This window comes from Hibiscus syriacus, unplaced genomic scaffold (genome assembly GCF_006381635.1).
Source record: "Hibiscus syriacus cultivar Baekdansim isolate YM2019G1 unplaced genomic scaffold, ASM638163v2 tig00113722_pilon, whole genome shotgun sequence".
NCBI classification, from domain to species: domain Eukaryota; kingdom Viridiplantae; phylum Streptophyta; class Magnoliopsida; order Malvales; family Malvaceae; genus Hibiscus; species Hibiscus syriacus.
Genome location: NW_024063469.1, coordinates 2,106,545 through 2,133,728, shown reverse-complemented (window position 1 = coordinate 2,133,728; position 27,184 = coordinate 2,106,545). Strand labels below are relative to the sequence as shown.

The window sequence follows — 27,184 nt, the reverse complement described above, 5'->3', positions numbered from 1 at the left end:
TAAGCCTCTCTTCACCTACATTAAGAGAGGTCAAGGTCGAGTGATTGATTTGTTATAAATTAATAATGTTAGTGATTGATTTGTTACAAATTGATAATGTTAGTGATTGATTTATTATAAATTAATAATATTAATGACTAATTTGTTATTTTTGAAACTTCAGTGGAAAACATTTACTCAAACATTAGTGACCATTTGTGTAGTTTACCCTTAAAATGAAAGGGAGAAATGGTTAACCCGGCGGCAAGGCTGGGCTTGCGGGGGCAGGCAAGTTCTTCTTCTACTTGCTATCTAGTAGCATTTAAATGAAATTTGATCCAAAGTTCTCTTAAAAACATACCCAGAAGACTGATGTACTATTCACAAACAAATCAAATCGCATTCGCATTCTGAACTGTTCCAAGCCGAAGAGATCAAGAAAAACGATAATCGTTTGATATTGGTTAAGCAATTAGGATCAAATATGGGAGGATGGAGGAACGCTGTTCAAGAAGCTGTTGGGTCCAAACCCCTCTTTCTGACCATATACGCCGCCGTTTTAGTGGGGATAGTGGTGTCTTCGTTTTTCGTTTTTTCCGCTATTTACTCTCCAGTCGATTCCACCACTCGCTCTATCTCTTCCTCTTGGCTTCCCACCTCTCCTCTCTCCCAAAGTAGGTTACTTTTTCCCTTTCTCCTCTAGTTAAGCTGTCATTGTTTCTTTTTTGTTGTTATTAGAGTTGAGTAACATCATATTCATTACTGGGTCCTTGTAAAAAATGAAGCTTTGCAATGGATTAGATAAAAACAGAACCCAATTGGGTTGTATTTTACAAGACTTTCTCTGTTACATATTATTTACGATGATGGTTGCATCACCTTAGCTCATTTAGCGTTTCATGATTCTCTTATCTTGGCTGATATCCTCAATTCTATACGAACAGATGTGATTTCTCTTTCCAGCAACATTTCTCAACCATCACAGTCTAAGAGCAACAAGTTAAGACCTATTTGGGAGGTCCCGCCACGTACTTCGAAAATGCCTCGTTTAAAGTCCTTTAGACTAACTAAAGAACTGGTCAGACAAAGGGCAAAAGATAATGTCATCATAGTCACCTTTGGTAACTTTGCTTTTATGGATTTCATCCTGACTTGGGTTAAACACTTGACGGATCTTGGTGTTTCTAATCTTCTTGTTGGTAAGTTTTTAAATCTTCCAGCAGTTACACAACAAGAAATTGTGCTTAAAACTGGACAATGAGTTGGAATTGTTATAATTTAGGTACTATGGACACCAAACTACTGAAGGCTTTGTATTGGAAAGGTATCCCAGTCTTTGATATGGGCAGCCATATGAGCACAGATGATGTAGGCTGGGGTAGTCCTACATTTCATAAAATGGGGAGAGAGAAAGTCTTGCTTATAAATGCTATACTTCCTTTTGGCGTTGAGCTATTGATGTGCGATACAGACATGGCGTGGCTGAAGGTACTATTCTTTTTTTATTTGATACTTAGCATTATTACTATTCCATGTTTGTTACTTGACTGTTCTCCTCGAGCTCAAGTGTTTCTTTATTGTTTATATTATACTTACCATTATTTTGATTGTTTCATTTTTCACTCTAAAGTAGATACTTTAGATTTTGTTGGACTGTTATCATCATGTGGAAGAATATAGATTTCTTTGATTCTGCGAGAACTAAAATTTTAGTGATAATATTAGTTGTTCCTAGGTGTTGTGCTCCTTAAAATTTTTTATTTTCATTATCTATGTATTTTTATGAGCTTGTGTAACGCTTGCTTAATTTACTGCCTTACATATCTAATCAAAAATAAAATACTGCCTTATATACATACATTTTCTATAAAATGGAAACTCAATGTGATTTCATTGTTGCGGCATGATCCTTTATAGTCGGAAGATATACGTGAAAATCGTACTTCATATTTAATGTTCCTTTAATAGGATCCACTTCCATATCTTGCTCGGTACCCAGACGCAGACGTCTTAACTTCAAGTGACCAAGTTGTGCCAACAGTTGTTGACGATAGATTGGCTGACTGGAAACTTGGTAAACATATGTTTCGAGAAGAATTTCCTTTTCATCTGCTTATCTTTTTCTCAAGTTGTGTCCCTGCAGTAGTATTTTTATTGTAGACCTGCCCTCTTCTTTTTTTTATACTACCATACTTGTGCATTCTATCAGTGCTATAGTTAGACAACTATTTTTCACATTTATCACTTTCTTATTTTAACCCATTTATGGCTGTTATTGTAACTCCTTCGGTTAAAACTGAATCCTTCCTTTCATGAAACAGTTGGCGCTGCCTACAATATAGGAATTTTCCACTGGCGTCCAACTGAGCCTGCAATAAAACTGGCGAAAGAGTGGAAAGATATGCTTTTAGCTGATGATAAGATATGGGATCAGAATGGATTTAATGACCTTGTACATAAGCAGACAGGGCCAGCTGTTGATGATGAGAGTGGACTTTTCTATGCTTACGATGGGAATCTCAAGCTGGGAATTCTGCCAGAAAGTATATTTTGTAGTGGACACACTTATTTTGTTCAGGTAAGATCTTTATGCTAGTTCTCAGCAATTTAGTTAGAGTCGCATCCCGTTTTCATTTTACTGTTTCTATTAAATTTAGTCTCTTTGCTTATATATTTTGCAAGTATGTCCTGTTGAACTTTAGTTATCTTGCTTGTATTTGTTTATGAGCAGCTGTGTTTGTTTTGCACCAAGCTTGTCTTAAGCCCTAATGCTATTGGCAGGCTATGTATCAGCAATTTAGGCTGGAGCCTTATGCAGTGCACACTACATTCCAGTATGCTGGTACTGAAGGGAAGCGTCATCGACTGCGTGAATCCATGGTTTTCTATGATCCACCAGAATACTATGATGCTCCTGGTAATTTTGTACCAGCTATGATGTTGGTAGCTATATGAGTATTATATGCTTTCTAGAAAATATAAAACATCAGATATTTCTGTGCCAGCTATTCTGTAGATTTGATGTTAGGATCCCTATTATCTCAGTATTGCTCTATATCTTGAGATAATTAGAGTTTAAGATAGTTTTTGCACCTTGCTATTCTGTTTATTTATCAATTGATATGAAAATGCTAATTTTTCAATCATGTAAGGTGAAGGGATCTATCCCATATGGATTATAGTCATCGAACGTTTGCAACATAGGCATTTTAGGACGAAGGAAATGGTCCATGTAGCTTAGATGGTTTAGGCTGAGCTAGTTCTGTTGTATAGGGTTGTCTTCAGTTGTTTTTTTGTTTTTTTGGTTATGATGGGGGTGTTTATCTGGTTGTATCTTATGTAATTTCTTTTAGTTAATGAAATCTTAAGGCACTCTTTTCCTCCTTCCGCTGATTAAGGAGCTTCTATACAAGCTCCTTCAATCAATAAGGGGGTTTTTAACGAGACCTTCAATTCCTATAAAAAAAAAACTTCATGGAACAGAGGATTTGTGTATATTGATTCTCCACAACTCATGAAGTACATAATTCCACAGCTATTCCTGTAACTAAATAGGATGCTTTTCTCATATTAATATACCTCCTATCATATTTTCATGTGTTGGTTAGGATTTTTTTTTGATAAGATTTGAAGGCCTCATTAAAAACCTCCTTCTTGATTAATGGAGTTTGAATAGAAGCTCCTTAATCAGCGGAAGGAGGAAAAGAGTGCCTTATAATTTCATTATAGAAAATAATAATTACAACCTTGGAAATCTATTCCAAATAGCTCTTACAACAATGAACAAACCCATCCGAACATGAACCAGAAAGCCAAACTGAAAATGCCAACAACATCAAAATCATCCTATACCAGCCTTTGCTAAAGCATCAACATCCTATTAGCTGTCCTTGCAACCCATGTAACAACCCCCCCAAAATTCTAAGACTATCAACTATATCTCTAACAATGAAACCATACAACTGGACATGAATCAACATTGTTGATCCAGTTTACAACAACTCTGCTATAACTCTCAACAATTAGCCTATCTTTAAACCTCCCTTGAAAAGAGGCAAAGAAAGAAATACCCCTTTGAATAGCTTTAAGTTCCTTCAATGCCGGAGGTCCTGCACCAGCCGGTTCCTGAAAAGAACCTAGGATTGCACCAAAATGATTCCTCAAAAGACCTCCAAGACCTGATTTCTTCCAATCACTGGTAGTGGCTGCATCGACATTCAATTTGATGAAATCCGAAGGGGAGGTAACCAAGGGATTTTAGAAATTTGTTCCACAAAGACCACGCAATCGAACAATTAAAGAATAAGTGTGAGGAAGTTTCTTCAACCCTTCTACAGAGAGGGCATAAATCATCCTCAATACCTTGAACACCTCTTTTAACCAATTCAGATTTAACAGCTAATTTATAGAGCAATATTTGCCACACTAATGTTTCAACTCTAGGGGGAACCAAACCTCTCCAAACAATATTATTCCAGAAATGAACATCTTCTGAACCTGCTGCACAACTTGACACATGAACTGACTGTAAAACACCATCCCCACTGCCTTTCCAATCAACCCATCAGTGGAATCTTTAGACAGAGAATAGAAGAAATGATGCTCACCAAATTACACCATTGTTCAAGCTCCCAATCATTTAAATTTCTTCTTACTTGAACATCCCAAATCCAGCCCGATGAAAGAAATTCCCCAAACTCACAAAGTTTACCATATTTATTAGTTGCAAGCAAAAACAGTCTAGGAAACAAATCTGGAGCGGATAATCATTAGCCCAACTGTCTTGCCAAAATCGTACATGCTTACCATTTCCAACATGAAAACTGCAGAAACTGTGAAACTTGGAACCAAAGGAGTCTTGTTTGTAATGGTTGTCGACCACTGTTCTCCATAATTAGGAAGATTGATGTGAAACCTTGCTATCAACAGAAGCCTTGATGAGTCAATGTTGTATTTACTAATAAATTTCCTCCAAACAGAACTTCTTTCATTTGCAAACCTCCAAGATCACTTCCCTAGCAGTGCTCTGTTCATACAATCAGATTCTGAACTCCCAAGCCTCCTCATTCTTTGATCTGCAGACATCATCCATTTAACCCAGTGAATCTTCTTTATACCATTGCCCCCTCCCCATAAAATGTTAGACATAATTGAATTGAGAGACTTAAGGATAGAAGCTGGAATCTTGAACATGGACAAAAAATACGTAGGTAATGCGGATAGAACCGATTTGATCAATACCAATCTCCCTGCTAATGACAGAGTAGCAGCCTTCCAATCTGCTAATTTAGTGTGAAAATTCTGCACCACTGGTTCCCAAATAACTGAGGAATTCTTAGTAGCACTTAGTGGGAGGCCTAGATAGTTAGAGGGGAAGTTACCACTGCACACCCAATGGAATTTGCCCAAGTCTTAACCTCCTCTTGGGAGATATTAATCCCGAACAATATGCTTTTCTTGAGGTTTAGTTGTAGCCCTGACATAACCTCAAATACTCTAAGCACCCTCTTCACATTCATAATTTGCGTCTTCGAAGCTCTACAAAAAATAATTAGGTCATCCGCAAACTGCAAGTGTGTAAGATTAAAGGACCCTTTCTCCTTGCCAACTATCATACCAGAAAATAATTCTTCAGAAACAACCCTTTGGATTAATAAATTCAATAATTCCCCCACTAGATTAAATAATAAAGGTGAGAGTGAACATCCCTATCTAAGACCCTTGGCCATTGGAAACTCCTCGGATGGAACCACATTGACTAACACTAAAATAGAAGCTGTAGAAACACATCTCCTGATCCAGCTTATCCAAGCAGAACCGAAACCCATCTTTTCCATCACCTTGAACAAAATAGGCCAGTCAACCGTATCATAAGCCTTTTTAAAATCAACTATAAAGACACAACCTTTAGCCCTTTCTTCCTCCAATAATCAATACCCTTGTTAGCAATGAGAGAGAGCAATCCAAAATTTGTCGACCGGGTATAAAAGCAAATTGAGTCGGGCTGATTATATCTCCTGTACAACTTCTTAGCCTCCTGGAAAGACACTTGGATAATATCTTATAAACTCTACTAGGCTTATAGGTCTATAATCAAGGCTCCCAATGTTAGAACCCTTAGGAATAAGGGTGATAAAAGTATGGTTAATACCATGTTCCCAATCTTTCCCCTCATAGAATCAGTGAAAAAACTGCAGATGTTTCCTTTAAGAACAGACCAAAACCTTTTAAAAAATCCCAAGTTCAATCCATCAGGCCCCAGAGCTTTATTACTATTGCAAGACTTAAGCGTCTCCCAAACCTCCTCCTCCTCGAGTATGGCTAGTTTGCGAGGGTGTTCCTTTTCACGCATGGAATTGGAATACTTTCAAGAACATTGCTGATAAGTGGGGTCTTTTATTGGCTATCGACGAAAGTTGTCAATCTCCATCCTTTGATCGGCTAAAATTCAAGTCCTAACAAAGGCTGATGCGAGAATTGATTCGATGGTTGAATTGAAGGTTGGTGACAATTTCTTCAAGGTCATGGTGCATGATAGAACCTTCATTCAAACCAAACTCTTGGGCTCCTAAAGAATACAAGTCTCATTAGATCTCGTCTCTTCATTTGTGGTTTTATTTTAGTCTATATGGTTGTAGGTGTTGCTTTCATTTTGTATTATGTTCTGTCGCGTTGTTTTATTACTACTGTTGGTGGTGTAATTAGTAGTAGGTGATTTGACTGTGGCTTTGGATGAGGTTTTATGAGGTTAAGGTTTTTGTTGTAATGGTTCCTCACCATGAGAGGTATTCCGTGGTGTCTTTGTATCGGGTATTATATTAATAAAATCTGAGGTACTCTTTTCTTCCTTCCAATGTTCGTTAACATACTTTTAGTATGTGAACGAATACGAAGGGAGTTTTTAATGAGACCTCCAACTTCTATAAAAAAAGAATAATTTGCTCAATGGAAATTCTAGGAAAAATCAAACCAATATCTTCAACGTCTAAAGTAGACCGATCATTGAAATTTTGAAAAAAATCTTTAACAGTGGCCTTAATAGCAGCTGGATCATGAGTAATATTCCCATCAACTATTAAAGCATTCAACGCATTTCGTTTTCTTCTAACTGAAGCACAAGTATGGAAGAATCTTGTGTTTCGGTCCCCATCATTAATCCACTTCTTTCTAGAATTTTGGAACCAAATCTGCTCCTCAATTCTATGAAGTCTCCATAACTCTGATCTACAAACACTTAACTCATCAGCAATCCCCTGAACCGAACTGTCATTCAACTGCAGGCATCCTCCTCTAGCTTTTGAATTTTCTTTTCTAAATCTGAAATTGCAGCTCCCAGAAACTGGTTTTTCTTCCCTGCCCATTTTTTGATGGCAGCTTTAGAGTTCTTCAAAATACTTAGGATTCCATCTTTTCTCCCAAGCTTCTTACAGTCTGTGATAGTAGTCTGACCATTTCCTCAAACCATCTTCCTCCATCAGATAATTAAAAATTTTAAAAGGCTTTTTCCCCAATCAATTCCTCCTTCCTGTAATAATATAGCATTGCAGTCTGAAATAGATTTAGGAATAAGTGACTGAGTTAACTCAGGAAAATTAGCCAAAATTGACCATCCACCAAGAACTTGTCCAATCTAACAAATGTTGGATCATCTTGGTTATTACCAAGTGAACCTGCCTCCATTCAAAGGCATATTAATTAATCCTGAAGACTGAATAAACTGAGAGAAAATCCTCATTGAGAATCTGTTCTGAGCTCTGCCCACCTTCTCATCCTCACAGAAGTATATTAAAATCCCCTCCAACACAAACCGACAGATTCTGTCCAGAAATGAACACACTAAGTTCTTCAAAAAAACTTTCTTTTTCTTCCTCCACTGAAGGCCCATAAACATTTATAAGAACACTTCTGAATTGATTCATTCTGAATTTCCCTGCAACAACAATGAATCTTCTGTTGATGTTGTGACTTTCCATCTCAAACACATTGTCATCCCAACAACATAATAATCCCCCTGCAGAACCAATAGCTGGAGTCGATAACACCCTGTAAAACATTCAACCCATTCCTTCTCATAAAAGACCTTTGTATCTTTTCTGCTTTAGTTTCTTGTAGCCAAAGAAAAGAAGGATATGTTCTAGAAACTAATCTCTGAACTGCTCTCTGCTACTATCACCAAGTTTATCTGTGGAATTTTGAGTTTTATTCTGAATAAACACATTTTAACTTCTATCTTTGATCCCATTTCACACAAATGGGGCTATATTGCCCACAGTGAGTTCAACTTTTCAAGCAATGAAGATCAAGTCAATTGAATTTGGATCTTGACTCTTTCTTTAAAGATGTCTATATCATGATTTATCCTTTACGTTAACTTATTGAAGGAACTATGCAGGAGGATTCTTGTCGTTTAAACCTTCTATTCCTAAGAGATTGTTACTGGATGGGGAGCATAATCTTGAATCACACTTCTCTCTTATTAATTACCAAGTACGGATGATTTACTTTAGAACTAGCTTCTGCAGTGTAAGTCCTCTGTGGTTATTCATATAATTTCTGTTTTTTGATAATTTTCTTCAGATCAAACAAATAAGGTCAGCACTTGCTATCGCTTCCGTCTTGAACCGTACACTGGTGAGAACTCTAAGATTACAGATATTGTCTAAAGACTCTGTTTACTTTTATGATTTTGAGAGTGTTTTTCGTCCAATAGAAATTGAGCCAAATTATTAAAGTGGTTTCTAAAGATTCTTGCTTACACCCTTAGTATGAGTTTTAACCTGAATTACTTGTGCCTAGTGGTAACAAAAGTAATTAAGGAAAATGGTTTATAATTTAGAAATTCCTCTTAGCAAAGAAGCAATGAAATCTGTTGTGCAGGTAGTTTCTCATTGTTTGGTGAAAGTTCTCTAATACATTCCAATGTAACTTGGGGTTTTGCATTTTTACAAGGTTATCTAATCATCTTTTTGCTTCTCACTGTACACAGGTTATGCCTCCACTATGGTGCAGGTTGGATAGGCTGTGGTTTCCACATCCTGGAACTCTGGTGGGGTCAATGACTAGACAACCCTTTCTCTGCCCTTTGGACCATGTTTTTGAGGTACATTTTAGTTGATCTTAAGAATCATTAGGTATTTTTCTTGTTTCTCCTGTAACATTCCTTTGCATGTTGTCCCTGTTTTTTCATCCTCCTTTTATCTGTGAATCCATGAAAATAACCAATGTCACTTTAAATTACAATATAAAATGCAGGGAGCTGTGGAAAGAACTGCAGTAGGCATTCTCTTGGACTTTTAGGTTACTGCTTAAAATGATTAATGTCATGTTTACCATTCATTGGACAAGCCACCTTCTTTTTTCACCATTTAAAGATATGATACGATGAGTAAGGATTGTTAGATGAATGTTACGGATAGAGGTTTTAAGTTTCTTCTATTCTAGTAGGTAAGGGTTGTTTGTGCAGTGCAAATCAACAGTTGAATCTATGTTCAGAACAGTCCTGAGAACTCATCCTTGTTTTCTGTTTTGAGTGATTTGGGAGGTGTGAAATGGGCATAATGATCATAATGCACATTACCAACTTCTTATCAACTCCTTTTCATCTCATTTAATTTTAAAGTCTACAATCATATAGTTATCTTCTGGCTGGTTCACACTTTTCTCAATGAATATCAATATTTGAAGGGTTTTTTCCACCTCTAGAAAAAAGGTTAAAGTCTGGATATATTTAATTGACTTAAGACCAATTAGATCTACAACTAAAAGACGTGGTTTATTTTGTCCGAGAATCTTCCGATTAAGCTCCACTTCTTCAGAGTTCTATCATGAGAAGATGCTTTTATTTTGAACATGGGAACTTATATTCTAATGAATACAGTATGCTCTGGTGTAGGTGAATGTAATGTTGCAAGATCTTCCAGTGGAGGAGTTTGGTCCTGCAGTAAACATAAGAGAATACTCTCTTTTCAGCAATCCATTATTACCTCAACAGGTAAATTAATACCAATGATATAAACTAAATTGTTTATTTCTATGTTTTCCTCCTTGAAACCTTAGTCTGAGGTGTTGCAGGTAAAAGAGTCGTGGCTTGATGTTCAGCTCTGTAAAGAAGGAAGTAAAGATTGCCATGCATCAAGCAACGCAAGTCAACCGGGTCTTTTAAGATTTCCTAAACACAGTAGTGAAGAAATGGTATGGCCGATTCTTTATTTTCTGCTATGAAATATCTTTTTCATATGTTCTTGTTGAATTATATCCTTTTAGTGAATTGTTTTATGGTAAAATCCTATGTTTCTCCGACTCTTCATTCTTCTTGAAGTACCCATAACACCTGTGTCTAAGGGTATGGGATATGACCTACTAAAGACTCTCCAAATACATGAAAAAACTTGAGAAAGAATGAACATACCAATGTCGGACAAATACCTGTAACTGACTCACAAATTATTGAGTCGAAGAAACACAAGTAAGAGCTTTATTGATTAAACTTTAGGTTTGCCGAATATTATGAGGTGTACTTTTCATTAGTTAAGCACTAGTCCTAGTTTAGTTTGGTGAATTAAGTTGTAAAAGTTGTTTGTCAGATGTTAGCATTGTTGGCTTGGTGTTGACCTTGTTGAATTATACTTCTAAATTACAGTTGAGACGGTGTTCTCTTCGTTCAAGGATGTTAAAGTCATTCAATTCTCTTCTATGCAAGATGCTTTTCTTGGTTTCACTGACAAGGCAAGTCTTTTCATCAAGCTGTTGCTCTCCTGCTTCCATTGTTTTATCTTTACTGGTTAATATAGTCTTAGTTATGTTTACTAATAGATTCGAAATTTCGAATGATATGTTATATTCACACTCAGGCGAGAGAGGAGAAATTCAGGAATCGTGTCAAGCGGTATGTAGGTATATGGTGCTGTGTAGACTACCACATTCCGGGACACATATACTATGACATGTATTGGGACGAAAAACCAGGTTGGAAACCTGTTCCACCTCAAAAACCTGAGGATGATCATCCGCCTTTGTGAAGCCCTTCCTTCACACCCTTCACCAAAATGTTGCCGAGCTTCGGTCTCGGGAATAGAAAAGAGAGTGAAGTCCGTTCGAAGCTGCTATCGTTCCCTGCATGTCTTCAAGAACCAAGAATGATGTATTGATAGATTAAAGATGGGTTGAAGTTTGTATTAGTTTAAGTATTAGCAGTAGTGTTCAGATTGGATAGCAAATGTCCGGAATCTGAACTTTGAAATAGTGAAAGGCTGCTGTGTTGTTCACCCCTCTGATAAATTTTCTAAAAATAACTCCTTGAGATGTATTTAACTGTTGGTCAATTCGAATAAAAGGAAAATGATTCGTAGATCACTACCAAAGAACCTTGTTTCATGCTGGCTGAGCTTATAACCTGCTTTTCATGAGATGATGTGATTAAAATAATTGAGAAAATTAACAAGAAAAAAGTAAAATTTGATCATCTCAAGAATATCAACCTCCGATAAAAGTGCATTTTCAATTTTTTTTCAATTTTTTCTTTACTTTTCTTATATTAGAAAGCCTCCTTTTTTTTTGTTTACAAACCATCTTTTGCCTTTTTATCTTTCTTTTCTCTGATCTCTTTGATGTTCTTTAAAAAAAATATATCATTGAGTTGTACTTTATTTAGGATATATCAATTTTGAAAGATTGCATTATTAATTAGAGACTGACATCTATTTTCAGAATTACACCAATCTTGATAAATTCTTTAAACCATTGAATTACATGATATAATCAATTATTTTTTATTTTATTTCATATAAGTTACTATTTACTAATAAATTTAATATTTTATTTTACAATAATATATTCTATCTACAATTTAAAAACAAATTTTATGTTATGCTGTAACACTTATTTTTGGATGTTGTTAATGCTTAAACACTTACATCTTTTGCCTTTTGGATGTTATTAATGCTTAAACACTTATTTTACAATAATATTTTATTTCACTGTCTTGTTTGTTATTATATTTCTGCAAATGATCGCACTTTTGTTACTCTATCTACAGGGAAGTTATGTATTGAGGTTAGTGCTGCCTCAAAGATTGCTTTCATCTCTGAGGAGTTATGCATTGGTTGTGGGTATCTGTGTCAAGGTTTGTAATTTTACTCTCGTATCAAGTGATGTGTATCTTATAAGAACATGTCAGTATGTCACTTTAGCTGAATGCCTGGTTTCTTATGCAGAAATGTCCATTTGAAGCAATTCAGATTATCAACTTAACTAGAGATTTGGCTAAAGATACAACCCATCGATATGGCCCCAATACTTTCAAATTACTCAGGTTTGTTCATTCATGCTTTTCCTGCAAGATTTTGTAGCTTTCCTTTCCCTTTCTTTCCCATTTCTGTTTTGAGGTGGTTTTAAACTGCAATTTTAGGTTAGCAGCTCCGAGGCCTGGGCAAGTTCTTGGTCTGGTCGAAACCAATGGCATTGGGAAATCAACAGCCCTTAAAGTTCTAGCTGGGAAACTGAAACCAAACTTGGTCGTATCAATGTAATTCTCTGTGGCCTTGGTTTTTTTATTGCTCTTTATGTATGCTAATTCTTTACATATTTGGGCAATCTGTTTGCAGAACCCTCCTGATTGGCAGGATTACAGAATTATTTTACTCTCATCTCGGGAGATAACCTCAAGGTGATTCTTTACATGAAATTTTGATTCTACATCTTCAAGTCCTGCCTTTTTATGTATATATATAAACACATTTCTGTTGTGGAGGTTATGATAGTTTAATGAATAGGAGAGCTCCATGTCAAGGCATTCTCTATTCATCTTGCTAGTTCGTTCCAGAGTTTTCCTGAAACTTAAAAAGTTAGGCTCTGAGATTCAATGAGTTGGGCAAAACCAGTTCTAACCTTCTTTGATTTTAATATTTGTTCCATGAAATAAATCATGTGTGATAATCGATGCAAGTTTCAAAAATAGTTTAATCGGAGCCATTTGTTTCTTCTACTTTTGCCATACTCCCAGCATTTTACAAGTCTCTATCTTGTTCCATTGAGCATCCCTGGGGTAGAACTTATGCATTTGAACTAGTTTGGTTCTGTTAAGGTAGTTATAGTTGAATGATCACCTGCAAATCGATTGTTTCTCTTGTGATATAAAGCTACAGATACTGAACAATGGACACTAATGTGTTTGATGAAAATAGAAGCTTTGAGAATTGTCCTGCAATTGCCTTGTTTGCCTGATATTTCTGATAATATATCTTATATATTTTACAGGCCATCATCAAGCCACAGTATGTTGATAATATCCAAAGGCAGTTCAGGCAATGTGGGGTAGGTGCTTGACCAAATAGATGAAAGGGAAATGAAAGAACTCTGTGTTGATCTTGACTCAACCAGGTCATAGGAGCTTCAGAGATTTGTATTGTTGTTGTGCCATACAGAAGCAGAGTAGGTGCTTGACCAAATAGATGAAAGGGAAATGAAAGAACTCTGTGTGATCTTGAACTCAACCAGGTCATAGGAGCTTCAGAGATTTGTTATTGTTGTTGTTGCCATACAGAATGCAGAGATATATATGTTTGATGAACCTTCTAGTTATCTTGATGTAAAGCAGAGACTGAAAGCAGCACAAGTCATTCGATCTCTGCTCAGGTCTAATATGTTATATCTTCACCTTTTTGAGCCTCTAATGTTGCTTATAGTTTGAGTGGATCTAACTGGGGGAATTATGCTTTTCCACTGTGTACTTCGACTATGTGATTGTGGTCGAGCATGATCTTAGTGTCCTGGATTACTTATCAGATTTCATTTGCTGCTATATGGAAAACCGAGTGCTTACGGAGTTGTAATCCTTCCCTTTTCTGTAAGAGAGGGAATCAATATCTTCTTGGCTGGATTTGTTCCTACAGAAAATTTGAGGTTCCGAGATGAATCTTTGACCTTCAAGGAAAATCTGTTACTAGGGTCATTTGTGCGCCCATCATTCATCTGCAATATCTTCCCATCTTTACCTCTTCGCTTCTCTTGGTTTTAGGTTGCAGTGACCCACAGGAAAGTGCTGAAGAAATTTGCAAGAGTAATGCAAAAAGCGTCATCTTCTTGAGGTAACCCGATCACTCCTTTTTCTTCTAATGTTCCGAAATACCTTTGGGGTGAGGCTCTTTTAATAGCTACTTTTCTCATCAATCGTCTGCCTAGTAAGATTATTGCCTTGAAGTGTCCCCGGGATATCCTTTCGACCAAATTCCCTCATTTCAAACCTTTTACCTCTTTTGATCCTCTTCGTGTCTTTGGTTGTACCGCCTTTGTCCATCACCACAATCCTAATAAATCTAAACTTGATCCTTGAGCAATTCGGTGTGTCTTTGTTGGTTATTCCTCTCTTCAGAAAGGTTATCGTTGCTACTCTTCTTCTACAAACGGTTCTTTACTTCTATGGATGCCACTTTTCAAGAGCATAAACCGTTCTTCTCAAAAACCAAAATCCAGGGGGAGAGTGAGTCTGAATTTCAATTTTTACCGATTATCACTGAGTTACCCATCAGTTCATCTTCTATTGAAACAACTACCACTCCACAACCTCTTAACACCACCACATCTAATAATGAAAACCAATCCATTAATCCCATCGACTCTCATGTAACACCCAGGCCATCTACCGATATTCTCACCTACAAAAGATGACCTAAACAAGCCCTACCTTCCACACTGCAGCCAATGCATTGTCAAGAGCCAGAACGGGCTTATATCCCTCGACAGACAAAGAAGATGGTGACCAAAATAAGTTGGATGTGGTGATTGATACTAGTGAGTTACCAATTGCTCAAAGAAAGGGAGTTAGACGATGTACAACTCATCTTATTAATAAATTTGTTGCTTATTGTAAACTAATGCCTGTTTTTAAAACTTTCATAGCTCAGGTTGATCATATTCACATTCCAGTGACCATAGAGGATTCATTAAAAAGTCTTGAATGGAAGAAGGCAGATGAAGAAGAAATTTTAGCTCTAGAAAACAATAAAACCTGGGTCATCGTTGATTTACCTAAAGAGAAGAAATCAATCGGCTGTAAATGGGTCTTTGCTATGAAATTCAAGGCAGATGGAAAAATTGAGAGATATAAGGCTAGACTTGTGGCAAAAGGGTTCACTCAGACTCATGGAGTTGACTATCAGGAGACCTTTGCTCCAGTTGCAAAACTCAACACTGTTCGAGTTCTATTATCCTTGGTATTGAACAAGGATTGGATACTTCACCAACTAGACGTAAAAAAATGCATTCCTCAATGGTAATCTTGAAGAAGAGGTCTATATGAAAATTACACCAGGAATCTATTATGGTAATAACCAGGTATGTGAATTGCTGAAATCCTTATATGGTCTAAACAATCACCTCGAGCTTGGTTTGACAGATTCACGAATGTAATATTACAAGATAACTACAAACAGTGTCAATCCGATTACACTCTGTTTGTAAAAATTGCTCTGATAATATGGAAGTTAACCTGAAATTGAGTAAAGAAGGAAGCCCGGTAAACAGGATAATATCAAAGGCTAGTTGGTAAACTCATTTATCTATCTCTAACTAGACCTGACATTGCTTTTCTCGTTAGCATTGTTAGTCAATACATGAATGATCCTAGATAAGAACATTTGGGCAGTTAATCGAATCTTAAGATATCTAAAGATGACACTAGGACATGGGTTAATTTTCAGAAAATATAAAGAAAAAACAGTTAAAATCTTCTCAGATTCAAGCTGGGCTAGAGAAATAAAAGACAGAAGGTCAACCACGGGATATTCATTTGTGTGGGGAAGCCTAGTGACTGGAGAAGCAAGAACAATCAGTAGTCTCCAGGAGCAGTGCAGAAGCATAATATAGGGTGATAGCACTCGGGATATGTGAAGTAATTTGGCTACAAAGACTTTTAACTGAACTAGAGATATGCAATAACAACTACTTTGAATTTCAGAGTGATAGCAAATATGCGATAAGCATTGCAAAGAATCCGGTGTACCACGACAGAACAAAACATGTAGAGATCGACAGATACTTCATTGCAGAAAAGTAAATGGCGGAAACTATGAAACTAAACTACGTCTCCTCACAAAACCAGCTAGCAGATATATTGACCAAGACACTTATGAGGATTATCTTCGACGAAATCACATCCAAACTGGGTCTTTACAACATTTACTCTCCAGCTTGAGGGGGTGTGAGTAGTGTTTTAGTCAAACTCTGTTTCCTAACTTATCTCTAACACTATCTCCTAATTTATAGAAAAGATGACTTCTATCTTATCTAGTTCTCTAATTTATGTATAAAACTCCAATTGATCCTGTTGTAAAATATGAATTTTGTTTTTCGAATAAAGATTACTGCTTTCATCATAAAACTCTAGTTTACAATTTTAAACTTAAAGTGATTGAGGGTGAATTTACTGATTCTCAGATTATTGTAATGTTGGGTGAGAATGGGACATGAAAGACCACATTTATTCGTATGTTGGTATGTTCCTTTTTCATCATTTGTGCATGTATTCTAAGTTTTTGTAAGCCTGTACCTTAGATAATTTGATTCATTTTATTGGATAATCTGCAGGCTGGTTTGTTGAAACCTGATATTGTAGAGGGCGCTGATGTAGAGATTCCTGAGTTTAATGTTTCATACAAACCCCAAAAGATCATTCCAAATCTCAACGTTCAGTTAGGTACTTGCTAGATCAAAAGATACGCGATCCATACATGCATCCCCAGTTGTTTCAGATATGATGAAGCCTCTTCTCATTGAACAGTTGATGGATCAGGAAGTCATGATCTCTCTGGAGGAGAGTTGCAAAGGTTTGCTTTAGTCTATGCCTTGGAAAGGTAAATGTCTTTATTTCCCAAAAGTTAAGGATATTAATTGACATATAACAGGGAGGGAACTAGAATGAAACATTGTGTACTGGGGGGTGGGGGGGACGGCAAATTACCTAACATTGAAAATGGAAGGGACATGTAGTATTTAAACCAAAAAAATGGGAGCTAGGGCTTAATTTGTCTAATTTCAAATGACAGGGACCTAGTAGTAGCCAGTAAGTATTTAAAACAAAAAAAAGGTGGTACCGCTTAATTTAACAAATTTTAAAATTGATAAGACCTAAATTGCAATTAAACAAGAAAACTATAGGGGCCAGGGCTTAATTAAATCAATTTTAGAACTGAAAGGGATCAAATACAATTTAACCAAAAATGGGGGGTCCCTTCCACACTATACATGACTGTCCCCTCAATGTGTTCCATTTTCTGTACGAGTCCTTTCCTCATTCTACTGCATTACTTTTCCACTCACATACCCAGCTACATGTGTTCATACCCACAAATATCAACTTGTATATGAACCACTTTTCCATTATATTCATATTAGGGAAGATTGTTTAGTTTATGGCTGTTGTTAACCCTCTGCCCCTAATTCTAAAGGACATGTAAAATTTACTTGACTGAGACATCATCTTCATTGAATTTGCTGAACTTGTTCTTTGAAAATTGTATGAAATTGGAGGTGGTTCTCTAGTGAGTGCTAGGAATGGGAAACTATTGTGTCATATTTTTCTTGAAAGTTGTAGCCATAAAGTCAAGGGAGGAGATGTATGAAATTTTATTTGGTTATACAAGTTACAATTTGGGAGTTACATTGTTTTGTTTCTGTTTTTGTATTCGGATTACAATTTGATTGTTTCACTCCTGTTTCAAATGCTCTTGTTTTTTTACTTCATGCAGCTAGCAGATATATATTTAATAGATGAACTGAACACCCCCAATCCCTACCCGACCCGAATACGAGTCCGAGGTGTCACATTGACTTTTCAAACCTTGACTCTTGACAAAATTCAAGAAAATTTAAAGCTTTCATTACAATAAAAACAGTTTATTGCATAAATAGACCAAAATAATCAAAATCAATCAGAGCATATTCAACTCAAATCAATTAGTACATGCCAACTATATTCAAAATAACCAAACACATTTAAATCATCTATTTTCTGATATGAAATTTTGTAAGGGAGATGTTGACATGCTTTCTCTTCTTAGCTTTTTCTCGCTTCTGTAACCTACGTGTGAAACAATCACACGCTAAGTCTATGACTTAGTGAGGCAAATACATATAATGTAAACTATAACTTGTAATCATGCATGAACTATTACTGCTATCATCATACCTTTATTCATGTAACAAATCCCTATAACAAATAGGCATATATCATTACATGTAAGAACATATACACATATACTCATCATTTCCATCATTAGACTTATTTCATTATCAATTATTATTATTATTATTATCATTTATAACACTTAATACATATCCTCTTATCTCTAGCATTTTAACCAACATTTGACTCATTTAATCATACCATCCACATGTCATCATATAATACAATCCATAGCACAAAAACATACAAGTCACATGTAATATTTTGTTGTTATTTCTTTATTAGCCCATGTACACATGTGAGAACTATAGATATGTGAGTCTATAGAGGTTGTGCACAAATGCTGTCACCACAGCTCGTATAAATGCACCTAAGTGACACGTAGAATTGCACCGAAGTGCCACGTAGAATTGCACCGAAGTGCCATATAAAATGTCCCTAAGGACCACGTAGAAAATTCCTTAAGAATCATATACATATACAAGGATCAAGTATGTGTCTCAAAAGACATCACACATGTTCCAAGGAATACATATATGCCCCGAAGGACCGCGTAGACCTTCGACTCTTGGCATGCCAACTATACCCTAGCTCTCATGACACATAACATGGGCATTATTATCTATGTCATTTCATATTCACACATTCATAACACTCATCTCTTATCGTATGTCTGATCTCTTATAATCATGTAATCACATAGCTCATGTCATTTCTTGTGAAATCATACATATCATGTAAGACATATCATACATGTACACACAATCACTTCCATATAATTCACATGATTTATTATCTCGTAGATCATATCACATTTTCATACAATTTCACAAATCATTGTCATATATGGATATCACATTTGTACTTAATCACATAGATAATGTTATATAACACTAAAATCCCACAGTTCCTATTTCGAAGCTTATGTATTGTTCTTATATCTTTTTATAGACATGTAACACCTAGATCATAATTCCCTAATTTATTGTACATAATCATATCATCATTTATATTCATAATCCCTAGCTCATATTTTTTTTCTCTTATGCTTACATAGATTCTATAACATATTGTAGTATACTAACATATATCACTTATATAAATTCATTTATATACAAATTTCTTATATTCTCTTAATTCAAGTTTACGTTACTCTTATACCTTTTCCTATGACTTCATAGATCTTTACCATGTAATTTCTATATCATAGCTCATATAAGCACATCAATCTTTCTCGTACAACTTATCTCCCATATGATTATCATTATTTATATACAGATCTCCTAATTGATATTCTATTTTCATATTGTCCTATAAATCAATGCTAGTTAGTTTATCTCACTTTTCATTTAATACTATAAGTAAATTATAATAGTTTCCATAAACTTGACTCATGTAATTTATGTTTTGCTATTATATCTTCATCTAAACATATATTTACATGTTCATGATCACTTAACTTATTTTCTTTCTATGGTTATCACATACAACATTTACTATTATACATGATTCGTGCCCTTATAACTTATTTCAGATATTCACACAGCTCATAAGGTTCACATATAGTTACATATTTTGTTCTCATATAACCCATATCATATAAATTTACACCTCATAACATATAATATGAACAAAGAAATATACATAATACAAACTAATCATGCCTTATTCATGCAAACATAAAATATTGGAAACAAACTTATCACAAGTCTAATTTCCATATAATAATATACACAACCTAATAATATGCACTCACCTTGGCCTCACTAAGTTCCAATCCACTTTTATGATTTCATCTCTTTCGATCGAATCTTAACTTGATAATCGTTCTGGAACTTGTTCATGTTCGATATCTACATAATTGTACATTTTCAAGACAATTATTAGATACCTACATCTTGTAATTCGATACTAACAACTTAAACGAACTTAATAAACCAATATTCATTTCTTCCTTTAGGGGGGAATCGGTTCCCTCCTGTGGGGGTATCGGTTCCCCAATGACATTCTGTAAATTCTGGTTCGTTTGAGGGGGTATCGATTCCCCTTGAATGGGTACCGATTCCCCTATCCTAGAAATCACATTTTTGAGCTCGAAAATCACTTCATTTTTAGCTCAGCACTTCATACTTCACTCCCTTTAATATTCCTAACTTTCATACACATACTTAAACCAATAAATTTTCATTCAATATCTCTTTAACTTAAAAATTCATTCCTCCACAAAGCATTCAAGAATCATACCAATTTTTCCATGTTATCCAAATTAATTCTAACACTTATAACTTCTTACTCTTCCATATGACAAGTCAAATTCAACTTTTAAATCTATTTATATATCCTTATTCACAATTCACTTATCCATTTCTTAACTTAAATCAACCATAACTTATTACTCTTTAAGTTTCCATGCTTTTTTGATTTCATACTCTTTCCTAATGCTTCATTAACCAAAACCATGCTTGACTCTTAAGAATTAACCAAAAGAAAACCAACTCACCTTTTCTTAAGAGCTCCACGGTGGAGAAGAAGAAAATGAAGAGAGAGAAAACTCTGCATATTTTCTCACATTTCCCACGTTTATATCACTAAAAAATGGAAGATAAAAAATCTTTCCTATGAAAAGACCATTTTACCCCTTTAGTTAATCTATCTTTACTATTTAATCCAAAATCCTTTACTTAAGTCCCTGAACTTTTAGCTTATTTCAGAATTAAGCATAAAGTTTCCAAAATTTACATTTTAGTCACTGACCCGCTTTTGGGATGTTACAAATCTCTCTTTTTAAGAAAATTCGTCCTCGAATTTTCACTGCATACCTTTATAATATCATTTCTTCTAATATTTTCATGTTGCTTCCCTTACTTAATCTTTCATATACATCCACATCTTTATAAGTCCATATAATATCATTCATATAGATAGTAACCCTAATCCTTATTCCTCAATATTATGAATCAATTGATCTTTTTCATCATTCTCTATGTGTTTTGCACATAAATCAAACTTTTGTTCATTCTTAATCCTTGTTTGTATTACTATACACATAATATTTTCATATAATCTTTACATATTTGTTAAAGAATAAAACCCATTCTCGTTCTTCTAATAATTAAAAATTATATCATTCAATATCAACTCATAACTGATATCTTAATATACCTCTTGTCATACTTGATCTTTTAAACTCCATCTTTGACTTTTCCTATCCCTTTTTTTTCTTCATTCTTTCAAAAATCAAAATCTTCTTATACACATATCATATCTTTTTTTAATGTTCACATACTCTTTTCTTATTATTTATACTCTTCTCTGATTACCGATCTTCATCGCATTTTCATAACTTTGATAATCCACTTTACTTATACAAAACCTCATTCTTTACCATCCCTTGTACTTATATTTTCTTCCTCAAAGCCTCTTTTTAAACATACAAATACTTATTTCCTTGCCTACTCATATCTATATGATCAAAACCATATCCAAATCCACATCATACTTGATTAACTTAACTTTATATTTTCTTCAAATCTTATAACTTTATTATCCATACTATTACAATTAATCAGTAACAACTTTTCCAATTTAGGGCATAAGCCCTAATCAGACTAATCATATTCATCTTCTCAGTTGAAATCGAACCAGTGCAATTTACTCACTTATCCAACCCACACTCTTAATCATATACCTTACTATTCTTTTGTCTCTTCCATTACCTTGCATTTCCGTGATCAAAATACATAATCATGTCTCAATTCACACCATACTTAGTTAATTTACCCTGACATCATATCTAATCCTTTACCTTTGATACACTTACCATCACATAATTCTGTTAGTCATCACCAGTTCTTCCAATCCAAAGCATAACCTTCATCGAACCATTCATATACATTCTTTACAGTCAGAATTATCTCAACAATAGTTTACTTAACTTATCAAATCCACATTTATTCTCCTACACCATGCAATTTTTGTTGTTCCAACCCAACCTTCTAATTGCTTTATCTTATAAACTGATCATTGATGTTCTCATTCTTAAACTCTTCTTATCAATCCTTAGCTTATTAAAACATACGAATCCTCACATTCTTCACTATATCACATTATTATGATCAAAATATACAATTGTATCCAGATCCACCTCATCTTTGGTTATCTTATCCTGACAATATCTCAAAATCTTATAATTCTAATACATTTTCCATCACATCTTCTGGTTGGCTAACGCTAACTCTTTCCATCTAGAATGTAAACCCTTATTATAGCCACACTCTTGCTTATACACGGTACTATCTCTTTATTTCAATTTCATAATTCTGGTTTCATCTATCTGATAAACTTATCGCCGAATACTTTTTTTAAACTTTTCTAAAATAAACACATTCTCGAATCTTCTATCATTCTTATGTTAACATCTGTTCACCATACTTCAACTCATTCACATAATAACTAAACTACTTGATCTAACTTCTACACTTCAAAATAGTGGAAACTCTTTTACGCTCTTATAGTGATACTTGTTCACCATATTATGTCTTATCCACGTAATAATAAAACTACTCCATATCGTGTTTCCGATTCAAAACAATGAAAACTTTCTATCATTATTCAGATATGATTTCAGCTTTCTGAAATCAACCTTTGATCTTATTAGGCACTTCCTGAGGTGTCCGCTCTTCATCCTGCTTGGCCAGGGCAGGTGAATAGCTATCACAATCAGGAATATTATCGCTTTCACTTTACTTCGAAAAAAAATCAAACTTCTATTATAACTTAGCAATCTAATTCTATTAGCAAGACAACACACTCCTTACACTATCATATCAGAAATTCTCACTCTATGTTGGCATGTACACATTTTTAAAACTCATTTGACTCCAGTTTAAGCCTAGAATCGGCTAAATCTTGGCTCAGATACCATTAAATGTAACACCCCCAACCTGTACCCGACCAGAATACGAGTCTGAGCTATCACATTGACTTTTCAAACCTTGACTCTTGACAAAATTCAAAGAAATTTAAAGCTTTCATTACAATAAAAGCGGTTTATTTGCATAAATCGACCAAAATAATCAAAATCGATCAGAGCATATTCAACTCAAATCAATTAGTACATGCCAACTATATTCAAAATAACCAAACACATTTAAATCATCTATTTTCTGATATGAATTTTGTAAGGGAGATGCTGACCTGTCTTTCTCTTCTTAGCTTCTTTTCTCACTTCTGTAACCTACGTGTGAAACAATCACACATAGGCACTATTGATGCTATCACTCATACCTTTATTCATGCATGAACTATTACTGCTATCACTCATACCTTTATTCATGTAACAAATCCCTATAACACATAAACACTATATCATTACATGTAAGAACATATACACACATATACTCATCATTTCCATCATTAGACTTATTTCATTATCAATATTATTATTATTATTATTATTATCATTTATAACACTTAATACATATCCTCTTATCTCTAGCATTTTAACCAACATTTGACTCATTTAATCATACCATCCACATGTCATCATATAATACAATCCATAGCACAAAAACATGCAAGTCACATGTAATATGTTTGTTGTTATTTCTTTATTAGCCCATGTACACATGTGAGAAATATAGATATGTGAGTCTATAGAGATTGTACACAAATGTTGTCACCACAGCTCGTATAAATACACCTAAGTGCCACGTAGAATTAAACCGAAGTGCCACGTAGAATTGCACCGAAGTGCCATATAAAATGTCCCTAAGGACCACGTAGAAAATTCCTTAAGAATCATATACATATACAAAGGATCAAGTATGTGTCTCAAAAGACATCACACATGTTCCAAGGAATACATATATGCCCCGAAGGACCGCGTAGACCCTCGACTCTTGGTATGCCAACTATACCCCTAGCTCTCATGACACATAACATGGGCATTATTATCTATGTCATTTCATATTCACATTCATAACACTCATCTCTTATCGCATGTCTGATCTCTTATAATCATGTAATCACATAGCTCATGTCATTTCTTGTGAAATCATACATATCATGTAAGACATATCAGACATGTACACACAAATCACTTCCATATAATTCACATGATTTATTATCTCGTAGATCATATCACATTTTCATACAATTTCACAAATCATTGTCATATATGATATCACATTTGTACTTAATCACATAGATAATGTTATATAACACTAAAATCCCACAGTTCCTATTTCGAAGCTTATGTATATTGTTCTTATATCTTTTTATAGACATGTAAACACCTAGATCATAATTCCATAATTTATTGTATAATCATATCATCATTTATATTCATAATCCCTAGCTCATATTTTTTTCTCTTATGCTTACATAGATTCTATAACATATATTGTAGCATACTAACATATATCACTTATATAAATTCATTTATATACAAATTTCTTATATTCTCTTAATTCAAGTTTACGTTACTCTTATAACCTTTTCCTATGACTTCATAGATCTTTACCATGTAATTTCTATATCATAGCTCATATAAGCACATCAATCTTTCTCGTACAACTTATCTCCCATATGATTATCATTATTTATATACAGATCTCCTAATTGATATTCTATTTTCATATTGTCCTATAAATCAATGCTAGTTAGTTTATCTCACTTTTCATTTAATACTATAAGTAAATTATAATAGTTTCCATAAACTTGACTCATGTAATTTATGTTTTGCTATTATATCTTCATCTAAACATATATTTACATGTTCATGATCACTTAACTTATTTTCTTTCTATGGTTATCACATACAACATTTACTATTATACATGATTCGTGCCCTTATAACTTATTTCACATATTCACACATCTCATAAGGTTCACATATAGTTACATATTTTGTTCTCATATAACCCATATCATATAAATTTACACCTCATAACATATAATATGAACAAAGCAAATATACATAATACAAACTTAATCATGCTTCTATTCATGCAAACATAAAATATTGGAAACAAACTTATCACAAGTCTAATTTCCATATAATAATATACACAACCTAATAATATGCACTCACCTTGGCCTCACTAAGTTCCAATCCACTTTTATGATTTCCTCTCTTTCAATCGAATCTTAACTTGATAATCGTTCTGGAACTTGTTCATGTTCGATATCTACATAATTGTACATTTTCAAGACAATTATTAGATACCTACATCTTGTAATTCGATACTAACAACTTAAACGAACTTAATAAACCAATATTCATTTCTTCCTTTAGGGGGGAATCGGTTTCCTCCTGTGGGGGTATCGGTTCCCCCATGGCATTCTGTAAATTCTGGTTCGTTTGAGGCGGTATCGGTTCCCCTTGAATGGGTACCGATTCCCCTAGCCCAGAAATCACATTTTGAGCTCGAAAATCACTTCATTTTTAGCTCAACACTTCATACTTCACTCCCTTTAATATTCCTAACTTTCATACACATACTTAAACCAATAAATTTTCATTCAATATCTCTTTAACTTAAAAATTCATTCCTCCACATAGCATTCAAGAATCATACCAATTTTTCCATGTTATCCAAAATTAATTCTAACACTTATAACTTTTTACTCTTCCATATGACAAGTCAAATTCAACTTTTAAATCCCTTTATATCCTTATTCACAAATTCACTTATCCACTTCTTAACTTAAATCAACCATAACTTATTACTCTTTAAGTTTCCATGCTTCTTTTTGATTTCATACTCTTTCCCAATGCTTCATTAACCAAAACCATGCTTGACTCTTAAGAATTAACCAAAAGAAAACCAACTCACATTTTCTTAAGAGCTCCACGGTGGAGAAGAAGAAAATGAAGAAGAGAAGAAAAATCTGGATGTTTTCTCACATTTCCCACACGTTTATATCACTCAAAAATGGAAGATAAAAAATCTTTTCTACGAAAAGACCATTTTACCCCTTTAGTTAATCCATCTTTACTATTTAATCCAAAATCCTTTACTTAAGTCCCTGAACTTTTAGCTTATTTCAGAATTAAGCACAAAGTTTCCAAAATTTACATTTTAGTCACTGACCCGACTTTTGGGATGCTACATGAACTGAGTGCTTATCTTGACTCCGAGCAGCGAATTGTTGCATCTAGAGTCATAAAGAGGTTTATCCTTCATGCAAAGAAAACTGCATGTGGTTGAGCATGATTTTATAATGGCGACTTACCTCACATAACGTGTTATAGTGTGTGAGGGGAAGCCCTCAGTGGATTGTATTGCAAATTCGCCTCAGTCGTTGACTGGCATGAATCTCTTCTTATCTGTGAGTCTCGCTGCTGTTCTCTCTTTGGTTCCTTTTCAAGATTGACTACCCTATTCTATTGGAATTTACAAGTTGCATTTGTGGTTTTTGGTGCTCACTCTTGCACTTGATTGCACTCTACAGCATTTGGACATTATTTTTGACGGGACCCAACGAATTACCAACCGAGAATCAACAAACTAGATTCAACCAAGGACCGGGAACAAAAGACCGCTGGATCATATTATCATCTAGATGATTGATACATTTGCATGTTGTAAAATTGTTATTGAACTTTTTCTTTGCGCTGGTTGATCAAGTTTTGTGTCCATCGCGGCTGCTAAATTCGGATAAGATGAGACGAGATGAAGCAAATCGATGTTGGTAATGTGGGATCTCACATGGATGTATAAGTGGAAAAGAAGTCCCTTTTGTTTTGTGAGGAGCTCGTGTCATATCAGATCCATCTTGTTGATAAATGAGCTGAGCTGGTGTTTTAGAAAAAGTTATCCTTGTAGTATTAGTATAGTTTGATTTTCTATTCTCCATTTTTGGTTAATATTTTATTTGGTGAGTCAGTTGGAATAAGAATACAACTTTTGTTTTCTTGCTACATCTCCATTTTACATCAATTTAGCTATTTAGGAATGTCGAGTTCAGATATTTAGCTACTCCATTTAATGATTGGGTAAAATACATTCAAGGTCCTTTGAT

General features: G+C 34.6%; 1 protein-coding gene and 1 pseudogene across 2 annotated transcripts; both read left to right on the top strand.

Annotated features, from left to right (window-relative positions):
- The first annotated feature begins 327 nt into the window (after positions 1-327).
- Positions 328-11,050, top strand: LOC120186983 (arabinosyltransferase XEG113-like). Of its 2 annotated transcripts, XM_039190776.1 has the most exons (14): positions 328-653; positions 924-1,178; positions 1,262-1,467; positions 1,948-2,053; positions 2,301-2,557; positions 2,761-2,896; positions 8,372-8,466; positions 8,557-8,610; positions 8,966-9,079; positions 9,872-9,970; positions 10,051-10,167; positions 10,308-10,311; positions 10,619-10,704; positions 10,830-11,050. In XM_039190776.1, the coding sequence occupies exons 1-14, from the start codon at positions 464-466 to the stop codon at positions 10,995-10,997; spliced, it is 1,887 nt and encodes a 628-aa protein (XP_039046707.1). In that variant the 5' UTR covers positions 328-463; the 3' UTR covers positions 10,998-11,050. The 2 variants fall into 2 exon arrangements, with proteins under 2 accessions (XP_039046707.1, XP_039046706.1); XM_039190775.1 differs by lacking the exon at positions 10,308-10,311 and having other exon boundaries at positions 332-653; positions 10,051-10,170.
- Positions 11,051-11,970: 920 nt separating this feature from the next.
- On the top strand, positions 11,971-26,746 carry LOC120187145 (annotated as a pseudogene).
- Positions 26,747-27,184: the final 438 nt, after the last annotated feature.